At 37.3% G+C, this 18576-nt stretch overlaps 1 protein-coding gene across 1 annotated transcript in view; it reads right to left on the reverse strand.

The window, feature by feature from the left end:
• LOC128644138 (laminin subunit beta-4-like) overlaps positions 1–18576 on the reverse strand; it is a 184889-nt gene that overhangs the window by 49651 nt on the left and 116662 nt on the right. The window contains exons 17-18 of the mRNA XM_053696848.1: positions 10388–10509; positions 7122–7242 (exon numbers count right to left, since the gene is read on the reverse strand). Of these exons, the coding sequence (XP_053552823.1) occupies positions 7122–7242; positions 10388–10509 (243 nt within the window). The remainder of the gene's footprint in view (positions 1–7121; positions 7243–10387; positions 10510–18576) is intronic.

Consider the following 18576-nt stretch of genomic DNA (forward strand, 5'->3'; position numbering starts at 1 on the left):
ACACACACTACATAGTATACACTTATACATGCAGATACACACACTTTATAGCTTACATTTATACAGGCAGATACACACACACTACATAGTATACACTTACACATGCAGCTACACACATACTACATAGTATACACTTATACATGTAGATACACACACTTATTAGCTTACATTTATACATGCAGACACAAACACTACATAGCATACACTTATACAGGCAGATACACACACACTACATAGTATACACTTACACATGCAGATACACACACACACTACATAGCATACACTTATACATGCAGATACACACACACACACTACATAGCATACACTTATACATGCAGATACACACACTTCATAGCTTACATTTATACAGGCAGATACACACACACTACATAGTATACACTTACACATGCAGCTACACACATACTACATAGTATACACTTATACATGTAGATACACACACTTATTAGCTTACATTTATACATGCAGACACACACACTACATAGCATACACTTATACAGGCAGATACACACACACTACATAGTATACACTTACACATGCAGATACACACACACTACATAGCATACACTTATACATGCAGATACACACTTATACATGCAGATACACATACACACACTACATAGCTTACATTTATACAGGCAGATACACAGACACACTACATAGCTTACACTTATACATGCAGATACACACACACTACATAGTATACACTTACACATGCAGATACACACATACTACATAGTATACACTTATACATGTAGATACACACACTTATTAGCTTACATTTATACATGCAGACACACACACACTACATAGCATACACTTATACATGCAGATACATACACACACACTTATACATACATATACACACACTACACAGCTTACACTTATACATGCAGATACACACACATACACACTTATAGATACGGATAGACACACACACTGCATCATATATGGGTATCTGTAACTCATTGTATGGGGTCCTGGGGTTGGCAAGCACATTAGCTGGCAGTCTGAGGCTGCCACTGTTCGTTACCCTGGTGTTTGCACTGCTCATCGTATAAAACTGAAGGAATTCTAGTATTATCACTAGGGGTTAGACGTCATCACTACCAGGGGTTAGAGGTCACCATTACCTGAGGTCAGAGGGTATACAGCCTTCTTACTCTTACTTAACCCACACACCATTACTTTTCCACAAGGAATCTAACAGGTATCTAACCCTGGGAGAGCAAAACCAGCTGCTTCTGAGTATGTGCCCAATAGAATTAAAAAAAATAATTAAATTTAATGCATGGGCAATGCGGGACAGATGGTTAGCAACCCGGGATAGTGGGACAGACCCCTAAAATGTCCTTTCTAGGAAGCAAGTGACAAAGCACAATTTATACACAAATACAAGAAGGCCTCTAGTTATCATGGTCTGGCGGACCTGATCCGACACTGCGGATCAGGTCCGCCAGACCTCGCTGAATACGGCAAACAATACGCTTGCCGTATTCAGCATTGCACCAGCAACTCACAAGAGCTGCTGGTGCAACGCCGCCCCCTGCAGACTCGCGGCCAATCGGCTGCCAGCAGGGGGGTGTCAATCAACCCGATCGTACTCGATCGGGTTGATTTCCGTCGATGTGTGTCCGCCTGCTCAGAGCAGGCGGACAGGTTATGGAGCAGCGGTCTTTGTGACCACTGCTTCATAACTGCAGTTTCTGGCGAGCCTGCAGGCTCGCCAGAAACACGGGGCATCAAGCTCCATACGGAGCTTGATACATATGCCCTGAAGTCTTTAAAGGGATATGAAACCCCAATTTTTTTCTTTCATGATTCAGATAGGGCATACATTTTTTTTAAATGTATGCTTTCCAATGTGCTTATATTATATTTATAATTTTTGCTTCAGTCTTTTGGTATCCTTTATTTAAGGAGCAGCAAGGCATTACTAGAAGTTAGCTAAACACATGGTAAGGCAATGAGAAGAGGCATATACAGAATGTGCAGTCAGCAATCAGCAGCTAGCTCATAGCTCCTGAACCTACCCAGGTATGCTTTTAAACAATGATACCAAGTGAACAAAGCGAAATAGATAAAATAAATCAACTGGAAAGTTTTTTTAAAATTATATGGTGTATCTGAATCATGAAACATTTTGAATCCCTTTACATAACCTCATGCTACCACATTCTTTTGTGCTAATATACCCTTATGATATACAGGTGGCCCTCGGTTTACAACGGTTCAATTTTCACCGTTTCAGAATAACAACCTTTTTTTCCAATCATGTGACTGCTATTGAAAAGCATTGAGAAGCAGTGCATTGATTAAAATAGCCAGTAGGTGGAGCTGTCCGCTTGTGTTGCAGCAAAGCCAAGCAAGCTGAAATTGATCAGTTTAACCAGACCTGAGCTATCAAGCAGATTTCAAAGGAACAATATCTTCCTGTCTATAAATCAGTCCAGATTGGAATGAATAAAAAGAACTGTTTTCAGAAAAATGCAAGTGAAGTCTGGGTTGTGTGATTATTTTATTAGGTTTATAATGCTGTTTAGCAAATTTTTTTGTTCATTTAACTTAGTTTAATTATATATTCTGTGTTGTGTGATTATTTTATTAGGTTTATAATGCTGTTTAGCATTTAAAGTCTTCATTTCAAAGCTTTAAAAATAATGTATTAGGTCTTACTTATGACCATTTTGAGAGGGGCCTGGAACCTAACTCCCTCACTTTCCATTGACTTACATTATAAGCTGGGTTTCAATTTACAACGGTTTCAATTTACAACCATTCCTTCTGGATCCTAACCCCCGACGTAAACTGAGGGCTACCTGTATAACTAATAATAATTTAAATAACGAGTAAAATACACATTACCACATGCTTTCCTTCAAATACATTAAAAGAAATGTGATACTGGCCTGCCAGTGAGGAAAACTTTCATTGTAGTTTTACAGAGCACCCAAAACACATTTATCAAAGTTAGAAATCAGAAACTGCTTCTTTTGCCTTCCCGTCAACTCAGAGGTGTTAAGGTCAATTACCTCAAAACTCACTTGTTCGGGGTGATAGACATGCCCTGCTCTTGTGCAATTTGTTATGCAGGAGAAGGGGGCACCATTGCACAAGAAACCTCTTGTGGAATGTTAATTTTTGCCATGCAATGGAACATTGCAAGCGGCAATTGCAGGCAGATAGGTTTACTATTTGTGAACCTGTCCACCTGCAAAGATGATACATTTTGCACTTAGTACTAAATCTCAATAAAAAAATTGAATACACGTGTTATATTCTTCAACTCCCTTTGTATCAGTCAATTTGAATATGAACTTTATAGTCATGTATTTATGTATATTGCTGGACATAATTTTGGGTGTTTATTTATACACTAACAGTAAGTTGACAAATGGGGTTAAAGTATGAACCTTTAGATGTAATGTGAAAGAACATTACTACATTTACTACTATTTTAAAAAAATGCTATACTATTGAGTATAAACCCTGAGCGTAAAAAGCCGAACTTAAAATACGTGCGTAAACGTATGCCCCTATAGAAGTCAATGGAGCAGAAAAAGTGGAAAAATCCTAAAACCCTATTTGCACGCAAACCCAATCATATATTCTCAAGTGTGCTAACCCGACAGGAAAATATGAATATTTAACATTCCACTGTTCTTCACGTAGAAGAATATGTTCTATTTAGTCATATGCATATATATATATTTATATATAAACACTCACCAGCCACTTTATTAGGTACACCTGTTCAATTGCTTGGTAACACAAATTACTAATCAGCCAATCACATGGCAGCTCAATGCATTTAGGCATCTAGACTTGGTGAATACGACTTGCTGAAGTTCAAACCGAGCATCAGAATGGGGAAGAAAGGGGATTTAAGTGACTTTGAATGTGGCATGGTTGTTGGTGCCAGACGGCTGGTCTGAGTATTTAAAAAACTGCTGATCTACTCGGATTTCACCCGCAACTATCTCTAGGGTTTACAGAGAATGGTCAGAAAAAGAGAAAATATCCTGTGATCGGCAGTTGTGTGGACAAAAATGCCTTGTTGATGTCAGAGGTCAGAAAAGAATAAGCAGACTGGTTCGAGATGATAGAAAGGCAACAGTAACTCAAATAACCACTCGTTACAACCAAGGTATGCAGAACACCATCTCTGAATGCATAACACATAGAACCTTGAAGCAAATGGGCAAAGCAGCAGAAGACCACACCGGGTGCCACTCCTGTCAGCTAAGAACAGGAAACTAAGGCTAAAATTTGCACAGGCTCACCAAAATTGGACAATAGAAGTTTGGAAAAACTTTGCCTGGTCTGATCAGTCTTGATTTAAGCTGTGACATTCAGATAGTAAGGTCAGAATTTGGCGTAAACAACAAGAAAGCATGGATCCATTCTGCCTTGTATCAACTGTTCAGGCTGGTGGTGATAGTGATGTAATGGTGTGGAGTATATTTTCTTAGCACACTTTTGGTCCCTTAATACCAAGTGAGCATAATTTAAACGCCACGGCCTACCTGAGTATTGTTGCTGACCATGTCCATCCCTTTATGACTACAGTGTACCCATTTTCTGATGGCTACTTCCAGCAGGATAATGCACAATGTCACAAAGTTCAGATCATCTCAAACTGGTATCTTGAACATGACAATGAGTTCACTGTACCCAAGTGGCCTCCACAGTCACCAGATCTTAATCCAATAGAGCACCTTTGGGATGTGGTGGAACAGGAGATTTGCATCATGGATGTGCAGTCGATAGATCTGCAGCAACTGTGTGATGCTATCATATCCATATGGACCAAAATGTCTGAGGAATGTTTCCAACACCTTGTTGAATCTATGCCACAAAGAATTAAGGCAGTTCTGAAGGCAAAATGGGGTCCAACCCGGTACTAGCAAGGTGTACCTAATAAAGTGGCTGGTGAGTGTATATCAATCTATCTATCTATCTATCTATCTATCTATCTATCTATCTATCTATCTATCTATATATATAAAATGTTTTTTAGTACAATATACTGTTTATCAATACATATATATATATATATATATATATATATATATATATATATATATATATATATAAATATATATATATATATATATATATATATATATACACAGTATATATATATATATGTATACATATACACTGTATAAATAAATATATATATATATTTGATTATATATAGGTATACAGATATATATGGAATATCTATTTAGAAATACTTAGAACATGCTATTACATGTTTTCATCTATTTATTATTATTATTATTATTATTATCAGGTATTCGTAGAGCGTCAACAGATTCCGCAGCGCTGTAAACATAGTCAATATACAGGATAGCTTTTGCAGGGATCGAGTGGGTAGAGGGCATTGCCGAAAGTTTCACTGTTGTAGTTGGCTCTTATGAAGGCGATCTGCAAACAGCTGGGCTCACAGGCTTATATTCTAAGGGGTTCAAGGGGAATTATTTGTTGGTTGTAAGCATCCCTGAATAGTAGAGTTTTTAGGGAGCGCTTGAAGCTGTTAAAACTAGAGGAGAGTCTTGTGGAGCGAGGCAGAGAGTTCCACAAGATGGGGGCCAGTCTGGAGAAGTCCTGTAGACGCTAATGTGAGGAAGTAACAAGAGAGGAGGAGAGGAGGAGATCCTGAGCTGATCGAAGGGGACAGGAGGGAGAGTATCTGGAGACAAGTTCTGAAATGTAGGGGGGAGCAGTGCAGTTGAGAGCTTTGTATGTCAGAGTGAGTATTTTGTGTTTAATCCTAGAGGCAAGAGGAAGCCAGTGAAGGTATTGGCACAGAGGCGCAGCAGATGAAGATCGACGAGTAAGGAAGAAGAGCCTGGCAGAGGCTTTCATAATGGATTGTAAAGGAGCTATGCAGCAGCTAGGTAGACCAGAGAGGACGGAGTTGCAGTAGTTGAGGCAGGAAAGGATGAGAGAGTGGATTAAAATCTTAGTTGTATCTTGTGTAAGGAAATGTCTAATTTTAGCGATGTTTATAAGGTGGAAGCGGCAGGCTTTAGCCAAGAACTGAATGTGAGGAGTGAAGGAAAGATCTGAGTCAAGTGTGACCCCAAGACATCGGGCATGCGATGTAGGAGTAATGATGGAATTATCAACAGTTATAGAAATCTTTGTAATGTATTTTTGTTGTGTTTTGTTACACTTTTTTGTTTTGCAAACTTCTTTCTTCTTTAAAGGAATAGTCAGAATTAAACTTTCATGATTTAGATCAGTATGCAATTTTAAGCAACTTCTAATTTATTTCTATTATCAATTTGTCTTTGTTCTCTTGGTATCCTTATTTGATTGTTAGCTTAGGAGCCGGCCCATTTTTGGTTCAGTACCTGGGTAGCGCTTGCTGATTGGTGGCTACATTCTTGCTTTTTCAAATAAACATACCAAGTGAACGAAGAAAAAATGATAAAAGAAGTAAATTAGAAAGTTGCTTAATATTGTCTGCTCTATCTGAATCATGAATGTTTAATTTTGACTAGACTATTCCTTTAAACTTTCTTTTTGTACACAAGAATGATTATCTTATCAATGTCTGTGTTTTGTGAACAAAATTAATTTAAAACTCGTCAATTATAACCCTATATTTGCTCATAGCTGTGGATTTTTAATGATTGTTGAAATTTCATTTGATCTTCCAATTAAAATAAGTGTTGTATTTCCTGATTATTTTTTTTTAAGAAGAGAAAGAATGCTTTAGCTATCTAAATACTCCCTTCACTGTCAGAGGGATCTAAAGGAATCATATTCACTTGTTAGCTACTTGAGTAGACAAAAGTCTCCTCTGTCGTGCCTTATCCTTATTAATACTCTAACAGTGAACACCCTATCTGCAACAAGGCCTTCTGTTAATGAGCATCCCACATACCCAAATTCCATCTTAAAAAGAATTCTTTTCTGACAATTTTTCTGAACGCTTAATTTTACGGAGAGCTCTCTTACACTGAGAAACCATTAAAATAAAGAGCACACTGTTTTCTTGATGTCAGAATCTGAGTCTTATCCACAATGAAATCAGTTGTTTCAGAAAGCTGTACATGACAACGAACAATAACATTCATAATACTTACGGAATCAATGAGTATATACAGTTTGTCCCTTGAATCAAGGTTTGATAGTTGAGTAAAATAAACATCTATTAGATAGTTGGTGTCTGGATCCAAGCAGATAGAAGTATTTAGCAATGCCAACCTATTGGAAAGGAATAGAAATAAAAGTTAGATATTCATAATACATTATAGCATTAATGCTCTCAAAAAGACTCAAAACTCTCCAAAAACAGAATAAAAACAAAGGAAGAATTAAAGTGCATGATTGATAATGGATTACAATTTCTCACATGAACCCTTGTGTTTATGTGAGGCAGGAACATGGTACCGTTTAGCTTTTACCGGACTTTGGTAGAATGGAGATAAATGAAACTTTGGAGTAGAAAACTAAGTAACTGTTTAAACAAATTCTTCTAGTCTTATATACGAAAAAAGGGATGAGCTTCATAATGAGATTTGTCCTTCCTCTTCTGTTTCTTAGATATTCAAGATGTTTTAGGGGTTGGTTACCAATGAGGTGTTCAATATTTTGAATATTACTGCAGAATGAAGAGCTTTACATTTGTTGCTCATAGTAAGTCCCAAAAAGAAGCCTACCATCAAATGATAAGCTCATAAATAATTTATAAGAACTATTATTTCTTCACTGTGCTCTAGAACCTTTGTGAGCCTCTATTGATAGAAGCAAAATAGCAGCACTGTCATTATCAATACAGACTTGTTAATTACCAACTCCTGTAGCAGCAGAGCAACAGCTTCTAAGTAATAGGTAAAACTTCTATGGGAACCACCAGAAAATAATTTGAACCATATGCTCTCACTGTCATTATTATATGTGGCAGTCCAACTTATTTTGTAGCAATGCCTAAAGCAAGCCAAAATTAAAATAAATAATGCCCCACACTGATTTAAACCTTTAACTCAGTTTAACTTATGCCCATTCAATCTCCCCCTAACCATGACTATTTATAAATCAGAGACAAAATAAATGAATCAAGGTTGCTAAATTTTCTATAAATGTTGAAATACACTGCTATATAATAACCAATGTTGTAATGACCCTATGGAAAAAGTAACTAAAAGCAGATGTTTCCAAAATCCCAATCATTGTCACATAAGTTCCTAAAAGCTGAACTTTCCTCCATGATACCCCGGCCTAAGGGTCAAAACTGTACAACAAAATCACAGCAAAACATAAACGGGGTACCACATAGCATACCTGTGAAGGGCAAAAGGAATGCGCCTCAAAAAGCACCAATTAGTGTATTAACATCTTCCTTGCCACCAAACATATGGTGTCTATGTGGCCGAATTATCAATATGGCCCGCCTGCTCTGAGGCTGCGGGGATCAATCCTCCCAAACCTATACGACTGGGCTGATTGACACCCCTGCTAGCGGCCCGATTGACCGTGAATCCGCAGAGGGTGGCATTGCTTGTGCAATGAGAAATGCCGACAGCGTATGCTGTCAGCATTCATCGATGTCTGTCGTACATGATCCGCTGAGAGGATCATGTCGGACAGACCGATGATAAATTGGCCCCTATATGTCAACTGAGGTCTCTGAGTTCCTCAGCTAATGTGTTTCTAGACAAAATGGAGGGCGGGGCGAGTTAGAGGCTTTGTTAAAACCGCAACCCCTAATTTTAAAGAGCACTTTAAGAGCGGTTGAAGGTTCATTGCTATTTTTATAGTGATCACCAACAATTTAAAGAAACATTTAATTCCTCACTTAAAAGCCCCTCAGCTAATTTATATTCCTGTGCTCAGAAGTTTGCATAAAGGCTGCAAATGATAACACTCCAAACATATATTAAAAACCTGCAAATAAATAAAACATTAATATAGAATATTTGGTTTATGTCTCTTTTCTCTATGCATTTCTTCACCTAGTGTAATAATGTTTTAGCTATTTGCAGTTTTTAATATTTTTGTTTGAGTATCAACAATTGGAGTTTTTATGTAAGGTGTTGAGTACAGAAAGACCCTAAACTTCATTGAGGTCTTTTGTTGTTTTATACATATTAGCATTCTGTGACTCCTAAAATCTTAAGAAACAGAAAGAAATCAAGATCAAGAAAAACTAAAAGTAAACAAATTTATCTTGTTCTTGCAAAGTAATTGAATCCGCGGCTTGCATGTGCGCACATGCACACAGTCACACACACACAGTCATACACAGTCACTGTCAGGGTCCTTACCCCAGTCCTAGCCGCTTGTCGCGGCGAATGCAGGGCCCCAGGCGGTCCATTTCGGTGTCCCATGTGCAGAGACGCCGATACCAATCTGACTAGCAGCTATGGCTGTGGCTTTCTAGGCACGCGCAGCCTCATGCTACCTAGATTTAAAGGGACAGTCTTTGGTTGCAAGGATTCCCAATGGGAAGATGCAGAATGGGGGTCCCTATATAAGACTGCTCAGTAAATCACTCTGTGGATTTTTAATGATTGTTGAAATTTCATTTGATCTTCCAATTAAAATAAGTGTTGTATTTCCTGATTATTTTTTTTTAAGAAGAGAAAGAATGCTTTAGCTATCTAAATACTCCCTTCACTGTCAGAGGGATCTAAAGGAATCATATTCACTTGTTAGCTACTTGAGTAGACAAAAGTCTCCTCTGTCGTGCCTTATCCTTATTAATACTCTAACAGTGAACACCCTATCTGCAACAAGGCCTTCTGTTAATGAGCATCCCACATACCCAAATTCCATCTTAAAAAGAATATGTATACACAGTTATAGATATCAATAAATACTTCAAAACTGATGGAAGATGGAATATATAATAAATCCATTTGTGTGTGTGTGTATATTAACAAATCTAGACAAGTTAAAAGACTTGTTTTTCCACAGAAAACCTCTAGATACAGTGTTTCCAATGCAGTAAAGGTTTCTGGGTAAGATATGTAAATTAGATTCAACAGGCAAAACATTTTTACTTCAATCTGCTTATAGGCATATTCCCTTTTAGCCATAGCATTTTTATTTTAAGCTTAGCTAGGTTTTCTTTATATATATATATATATATATATATATATATATATATATATATATATATATATATATATATAAATATAGGGAGTGAAAAAACTGGCATAAAAAATAATGAATGAACAGAGCAAAGTATTTTTTACAGCTCAGTAAACATTTTATAAAGAATTACATTTTAAATTAAACGTTATTATGTTGTGTAAAAACTCTGTATCTCACTAGTTAACATTTGTCAGTCTTCTAATTATTTTCATCTACTACAAAACTCTTCTTCCATTTATGTACATTTGGTTACCTGGATGTGGCGTTGAGGTGCAAGGAATAGCTGTCATTGCGAAGCATCTTATTTTTACATCGCTTGCTCACTTCGCCTTCAGGAAGATTTATAACAATTTTTGCTGACCAGTCTTCCAAAGTCTATATTTAAAGAGGAAAAAATAATGACATGAGTTTGATCTTTTTAAAACAATAAATACATTTGAATTATTTTCCGTTTTTTTTTTTTTAAAGCACAAAATATTTTAGTCTTGCAAAATATTTTGCTGTTTTCATAATGTTATATGTCAGTGATTGCTAACCTTGGCACCCCTGATGTTTTAAAACTACATTTCCCATAATTCTCAACTAGACTGCAGAGTGCCTAAGCATCATGGGAAAGGTAGTTTCAAAACATCTCAGGTACCAAAATTAGCCATTACTGGTACATGCCATTCTCCAGTATACTACAAGGCAGCAGTAATGGAAGTTTAGCAATATGTTTTGTGCTGCTAAAGTCAACCATTTGTCACCATTTAACCCCTTGGCGACCAAGGACGTGTCAGGCACATCCTCCAAAGGGTGTCAGTTAACGACCAAAGATGTGCCTGACACGTCCTCGGGTAATCTGAGGTTTCTGAGCCGTGGAAGCGATCAAAATCGCTTCCAGCCGCTCAAACAGTATTGCAGGGATTCATCGATGTTGAGGTGTCCTGCAATACTGTTTCTGACTGCCGGGCTCCATTTTGATCGTATCCCTGGAGCGATCACTTCCGGTTTTCACTCCACGTGGAGCCCAGCAGTCAGGCAGAGCATCGGAAGCCATCAGGCAGGCTTCTGATGCTCTAAAAGTGTGCTAAGTGCCTCGGTGGGTCGTTTTTTCAATAAAAATAGCCCAATATAGCCCCCATATAGCCACCTTCCCCCCTCCCCCATGTGGCTTCAAAGATGGCGATGCCCAATGCATCATGGGGCCTCTGGGGGTGTCCCTAGCCTGCCTCATCATAGGGACAGGCTAGGGTAATCCAATCTGAGCTTGCCAGAATAAAAAAAATTTAAATAATAAAATATTTAATTTGTCTGATCATGTTAATATTTGTAAATATTGACTCTGACCAGTCTGGATCTCCCTCCCTCTCCTCACTTGCGCTTTTGTTGGAGAGAGAGAGAGAGATCTGTGTTCAGGAGAGAGAGATTTATTTCATATATTTGTTAAAAATTGTGAGACACAAAGGCTCTTTTCAGAGCCATTAACCCCTAGCTTGCCAGTGATCACTATAAATCACTGGCAATAGCATAGCAGCACTTTTTTGCTTTCTGTGCATATTTTTAGGGGTTAATATTTTTTTGTAAAGCCCAAAGGCTCTTATTAGAGTCATTTAGCTAGTTTAAATTTATTTTTGTAAAGAATTGTGAGCCATTAACCCCTAGCTTGCCAGTGATCACTATACATTACTAGTGATAGCGTAGCAGCACTTTTCTTTGCTCTCTGTGCATTTTTATAGGGGTTAATATTTTTTTTATTTTATTTTGTGAGACCCAATGGCTCTTATTAGAGTCATTTAGCTAGTTTAAATTATTTTTTGTAAAAAAATGTGAGCCATTAACCCCTAGCTTGCCAGTGATTACTATAAATCACTGGCAATAGCATAGCAACACTTTTTTTGCTCACTGGCTCTTGCACAAAAGCACTTTTTTTCTCTCTGTGCATTTTTTTAGGGGTTAATTTTTTTTTTTAGTAATTTTTCAGAGCCATTTAGTTAATTTAAATTTAAATTTTGTGTTGATTTTTTTTTAGTAATTTTTGTTTCTCTTTGACATAAAAATAAATCATGTTACAGAGAACATATAGTGCTGAGGAGGCGTATGCCTTCCTTCCTTGCGTCAGTGCCTATATGTCTGACTCAGACCCCAATTTTGACCCTGCCATATTCTCAGATACATCATTAGATACAGTCTCAACTGACAGTGATGTATCTGTGGTTGCTAGCCACCCAGGTAGCCCCCCTGCCAGAAAGAGACGTGTTGCTCCAGCGGCCAAGTGGGTAACACCTTATCACAAGAGGCCAGATATCCCACCCTTCACTGCAAATCCTGGCATCAATGTGGATGTGGCATGATTTAGCACCCAACAGTTTATGGAGGTGTTTCTGGGCAATGATATATTGGGGAACATTGTCGCCCAAACTAATTTATATTCCCATCAGTTCCATGCTGCAAAGCCTGACACTTTTTTGGCAAAGCAGCAATGGGCCCCCATTGATGTTCCAGAATTTAAAAAAATTCTGGGCATTGACTATGCTGATGGGCATCATAAAGAAACCCTCCATCCGCTCCTACTGGAGCAGTAGCCCCATTTGCTCTACCCCCATTTTCTCCCAGAGTATGTCGAGGAAGAGGTATGAAATGATTCTACATTTCATGCACTTCAGCGACAACACCCTGTGCCCCCCTAGGGAGCATCTCCAGTTCGACAGGCTTTATAAAATCCACCCTCTGATTACCCACTTTACTGCCAGGTTTGCAGAGGCTTATACACCTGGAAGGAATATATGCATGGATGAATCCCTGATGAAATATAAGGGAAGGCTGGGATTCAAGCAGTATATTCTTTCCAAGCGCTCCAGGTATGGAGTAAAGGTGTATAAGCTCTGTGAGAGCAGAGTGGGTATACTCAGGCCTTCTGGGTGTACGAGGGAAAGGATATCCACCTTGACCCTCCAGGCTGCCCAGAACATATGGGAACCACTGGCAAGATTGTCTGGGACCTGCTTTTACCCCAATGAACAAAGGGTACCACTTGTATGTAGACAATTTTTATACAAGTGTCCTTTTGTTCAAGCTACTGTAAGGCTTATAACCGGCATATGGGTGGGGTTGATCTAGCAGATCAGCTGCGGCAGCCCTACCTAATTATGCGTAAGACAAAGGCCTGGTACAAAATGGTTGCAATTTACTTAATGCAGATTGCAACCCACAACGCTTTTTTGTTGTTCAAAAAAGCAAACCCCGGAATGAAACTGACTTTTTTACAGTTTCAGCTCCAGATCATTTTGGGGATTTTGTACCAAGATGCACCTGCTCCCCAGGCGGTGAAGGGAGTGAGCAGAGTTGGGGCTACCCATTTTATTTTCAAAATCCCCCCTACTGCAGTGAAGCAGAATCCTTAGAAGAAATGCAGAGTCTGTACCAAGAGGTGGCAGAGAAGGGACACCACCTTTTACTGTCCTGATTGCCCTGGACTCTGCATTGGGGAATGCTTCAAGTGGTATCACACACTGGATTTTTTTTTTTTTTTACATTTGCGATTGTGTTTTTTTTTTTTTTGGGGGGTGGGGGGTTGGTTACATTTATTGTTACTGGGTTTTTTTCTTTTTGATTTTTACTTTTACTGTGCCAGTTTTTTAAATTTCACTGTTCTATTTTTTATAAGTTCTAAAATCTGTATTTTACCAAAACCTCTGTCAAACCTTTGCATGGGGGGCATAGGTGTACTCAGGGGGTCTTGCAGAAAACAACCTGGAGTGTTTTCTTGCAATAACTTACAACTGGCTCTCCTAAATTATAGTTAAAAGCAATATGTGTGTAAAAAGGAAAATTGAAAAATTACCCACCATACACTTTCTCCAATTTTTTTGGCTAAAACGGTTGCATCAAAGCACTCCATATACAAAACCTTGGGGTGTCAATGTTTCAAATATATACACTTTCATGGCAATAAATAAAACTGGGCTATGCAATAGGCCCCAAACTAAAGATAGGCATATCAGATTGTAACTAAACCTACCCAAAATCCTGGCACACTTATGCATGGGAGGCATGGGTGTAATCAGGGGGTCTTGCAGAAAACAACCTGGAGTGTTTTCTTGCAATATTCAGAGGAATTTGTGTAGATATAGGGGCGTGGTACACTTAAGGGATGTAATTGGATTTTTAAGGAATACAACATTTTCCAATTTGTTACTCTATAGTGCAAATTTTCAATTTATTACTGGGTCCACATAACCAATGTTTGCAAGTGTAAAGAAAAAAATTGACAAAGCTTATTGTGTAAATACAGCCAAGTGTGAAGAAAGTGTTTAAACCATATAAAAGTTGTACCTTTTGAAATACTATTTTACTATTATTTATTAGTGTATTAGTGAAAAAATTAACAGAAAGTGTCTGATTTTTTTATACTGTTTATAACAGCATTTAACCTTATAAAGAAACTAAGTGATTTAGAGGGATTGTGTCTCTAGTAGTCCATAAGAGTGCGCTAATAGTGTAAATATTCTATATTTAGAGTTTTTGGTGAAAACAATTATGTGTGATGGATAGTGTAAATTTCCTATGTAAAAAATATTTGTGTAAATGCTAAGTGACTGACTTCTTAATTAGAATATGTAAAAAACTGTAAACAACAATAATAAATGACTTTAGATAGTGAAATTAAATCAACATGAAATTTATTTAAAAAATTATTACTAAAAAGTTATCCTCATATTTGGTAATTACCACTAGTCAAAATTTCTCTGGGACGTCTCCCAGATGTAATGTGAATATTCAAATGAACATATAGAAATTCTATATGTGTAAAAACTGCTGCATAAAAAATTATTAAACACAGAGTCAAATTAAAAAAGGTCCGTTTTTTAAAAACTCAAGAAAGGACTCCAAATATCTACTCGTATTATATATTGAGGATTGATGAACTCAAAGCAGATTTCTATAGTTTGCTTCTTATAATTTACTGAGTACCGCTCTTAGTGCTATGCATGCGGCAAGAGAAGCAAAGAAGTAACTATACATGCCCAAAAGCAAGACCAAAATTCAGCTGTTGCAAACACTCTTGTTTGGAGCTTTTTCAATGTGTGATCCGAAACAGTTAAACGTTTATATACCGCTCTTAGTGCTGTGCACGCGGTAAATCCAACAGCTTATTATATCCTTCAAAAAGGTAAGGATTACTTTACGTTCACCTTTCCAATTCAGAGTGTTCGTATCAGTTTAGTTTTACTTACAGTTCTGACCAAGTTTCTGTATATATCAACAATGATAACCAATAAGTAAGGCTTTTTAAGAGAAGACATTGTGTAACATTACAGCTACATAATAAAACTATGTTGCCTATAATAGGAAATATCATAGAACAGTACAAGGATACATAAGTAACGATTATACAGTGATACTCATCAATACCACCTTAAAGAAATAAATCTTAAATAAAAAAAGAAGATTCCAAGTTAAAGAAAAAAATTGGAAATATTGAATTTCTGACTATTTATAATTAATGTGGATCCAAAATTACCTGTTAAGTACACAAAGAGTTATAAAACAACTAAGTTAAACTATTCCTTTATGAGGAAACACCAGGAACAACAATGAAGTAACCATGGAAAGGTTGAATAATCCACCTTTACACACAATTAAGAAACAACCAATAAGGATCAAGCAGGACATTTAAAAAGAGAGAAGCTACTAGTCACCAGCATCTTGATAAAGCTCTGGGAAGAGCGAAACGCGTCGAGCTGTGTGACCTTTCTTTTATCTATGAACTTACATTCAAATCATATCTGATATACAGATTATTAAAATAATCCGGGTTATCATTTTCTTACATTTCCATCCCACCAACCAATTGGGGAACTGCAAAGGACCTTCACTATCAACTGCGTGCATAGCACTAAGTGCAGCTGTAATTCTCAACCAAGGAATACAAAGTGACAGTATACATAACAGCGATCTCACTGCCATTGAAAGACGACCTCCCACGAAGGAGTGTGACGTCAGACGCTGAGAACAGACAACGGAGCGAGAGAACAGCATGGAGAAGCAGTAAGCGGCCAGAGCAGTGCGGTCTCCCATAACAGTAAGAACTGTAAGTAAAACTAAACTGATACGAACACTCTGAATTGGATTGGTGAACGTAAAGTAATCCTTACATTTTTGAAGGATATAATAAGCTGTTGGATTTACCGCGTGCACAGCACTAAGAGCGGTATATGAACGTTTAACTGTTTCGGATCACACATTGAAAAAGCTCCAAACAAGAGTGTTTGCAACAGCTGAATTTTGGTCTTGCTTTTGGGCATGTATAGTTACTTCTTTGCTTCTCTTGCCACATGCATAGCACTAAGAGCGGTACTCAGTAAATTAGAAGAAGCAAACTATAGAAATCTGCTTTTAGTTCATCAATCCTCAATATATAATACGAGTAGATATTTGGAGTCCTTTCTTGAGTTTTTAAAAAACGGACCTTTTTTAATTTGACTCTGTGTTTAATAATTTTTTATGCAGCAGTTTTTACACATATAGAACTTCTATATGTTCATTTGAATATTCACATTACATCTGGGAGACGTCCCAGAGAAATTTTGACATCTAGTGGTAATTACCAAATATGAGGATAACTTTTTAGTAATAATTTTTTAAATAAATTTCATGTTGATTTAATTTCACTATCTAAAGTCATTTATTATTGTTGTTTACAGTTTTTTACATATTCTAATTAAGAAGTCAGTCACTTAGCATTTACACAAATATTTTTTACATAGGAAATTTACACTATCCATCACACATAATTGTTTTCACCAAAAACTCTAAATATAGAATATTTACACTATTAGCGCACTCTTATGGACTAGAGACACAATCCCTCTAAATCACTTAGGCCTAGATTTGGAGTTCGACGGTAGCCGTCAAAACCAGCGTTAGAGGCTCCTAACGCTGGTTTTGGCCGCCCGCTGGTATTTGGAGTCATTGATTAAAGGGTCTAACGCTCACTTTTCAGCCGCGACTTTTCCATACCGCAGATCCCCCTACGCCATTTGCGTATCCTATGTTTTCAATGGGATCTTTCTAACGCTGGTATTTAGAGTCGTTTCTGTAGTGAGCGTTAGAGCTCTAACGACAAAACTCCAGCCGCCTGAAAATAGCAGGAGTTAAGAGATTTCTGGCTAACGCCGGTTCATAAAGCTCTTAACTACTGTACCCTAAAGTACACTAACACCCATAAACTACCTATGTACCCCTAAACCGAGCTCCCCCCACATCGCCGCCACTCGATTAAAATTTTTAACCCCTAATCTGCCGACCGCCACCTACGTTATACTTATGTACCCCTAATCTGCTGCCCCTAACCCCGCCGACCCCTATATTACATTTATTAACCCCTAACCTGCCCCCCACAACGTCGCCGCCAGCTACTTAAAATAATTAACCCCTAATCTTCCGACTGCAAAGCGCCGCCACCTACGTTATCCCTATGTACCCCTAATCTGCTACCCCTAACACCGCCGACCCCTATATTATATTTATTAACCCCTAATCTGCCCCCCTCAACTTCGCCGACACCTGCCTACACTTATTAACCACTAATCTGCCGAGCAGACCTGAGCGCTACTATAATAAAGTTATTAACCCCTAATCCGCCTCACTAACCCTATCATAAATAGTATTAACCCCTAATCTGCCCTCCCTAACATCGCCGACACCTACCTTCAATTATTAACCCCTAATCTGCCGAGCGGAGCTCACCGCTATTCTAATAAATGTATTAACCCCTAAAGCTAAGTCTAACCCTAACACTAACACCCCCCTAACTTAAATATAATTTACATCTAACGAAATAAATGAACTCTTATTAAATAAATGATTCCTATTTAAAGCTAAATACTTACCTGTAAAATAAATCCTAATATAGCTACAATATAAATTATAATTATATTCTAGCTATTTTAGGATTAATATTTATTTTACAGGCAACTTTGTAATTATTTTAACCAGGTACAATAGCTATTAAATAGTTAAGAACTATTTAATTGTTACCTAGTTAAAATAATAACAAAATTACCTGTAAAATAAATCCTAACCTAAGATATAATTAAACCTAACACTACCCTATCAATAAAATAATTAAATAAACTACCTACAATTACCTACAATTAACCTAACACTACACTATCAATAAATTAATTAAACACAATTCCTACAAATAAATACAATTAAATAAACTAGCTAAAGTACAAAAAATAAAAAAGAACTAAGTTACAAAAAATAAAAAAATATTTACAAACATAAGAAAAATATTACAACAATTTTAAACTAATTACACCTACTCTAAGCCCCCTAATAAAATAACAAAGCCCCCCAAAATAAAAAATTCCCTACCCTATTCTAAATTTAAAAAGTTACAAGCTCTTTTACCTTACCAGCCCGGAACAGGGCCCTTTGCGGGGCATGCCCCAA

This window comes from Bombina bombina, unplaced genomic scaffold, assembly GCF_027579735.1.
Source record: "Bombina bombina isolate aBomBom1 unplaced genomic scaffold, aBomBom1.pri scaffold_561, whole genome shotgun sequence".
In the NCBI taxonomy this organism is placed as follows: domain Eukaryota; kingdom Metazoa; phylum Chordata; class Amphibia; order Anura; family Bombinatoridae; genus Bombina; species Bombina bombina.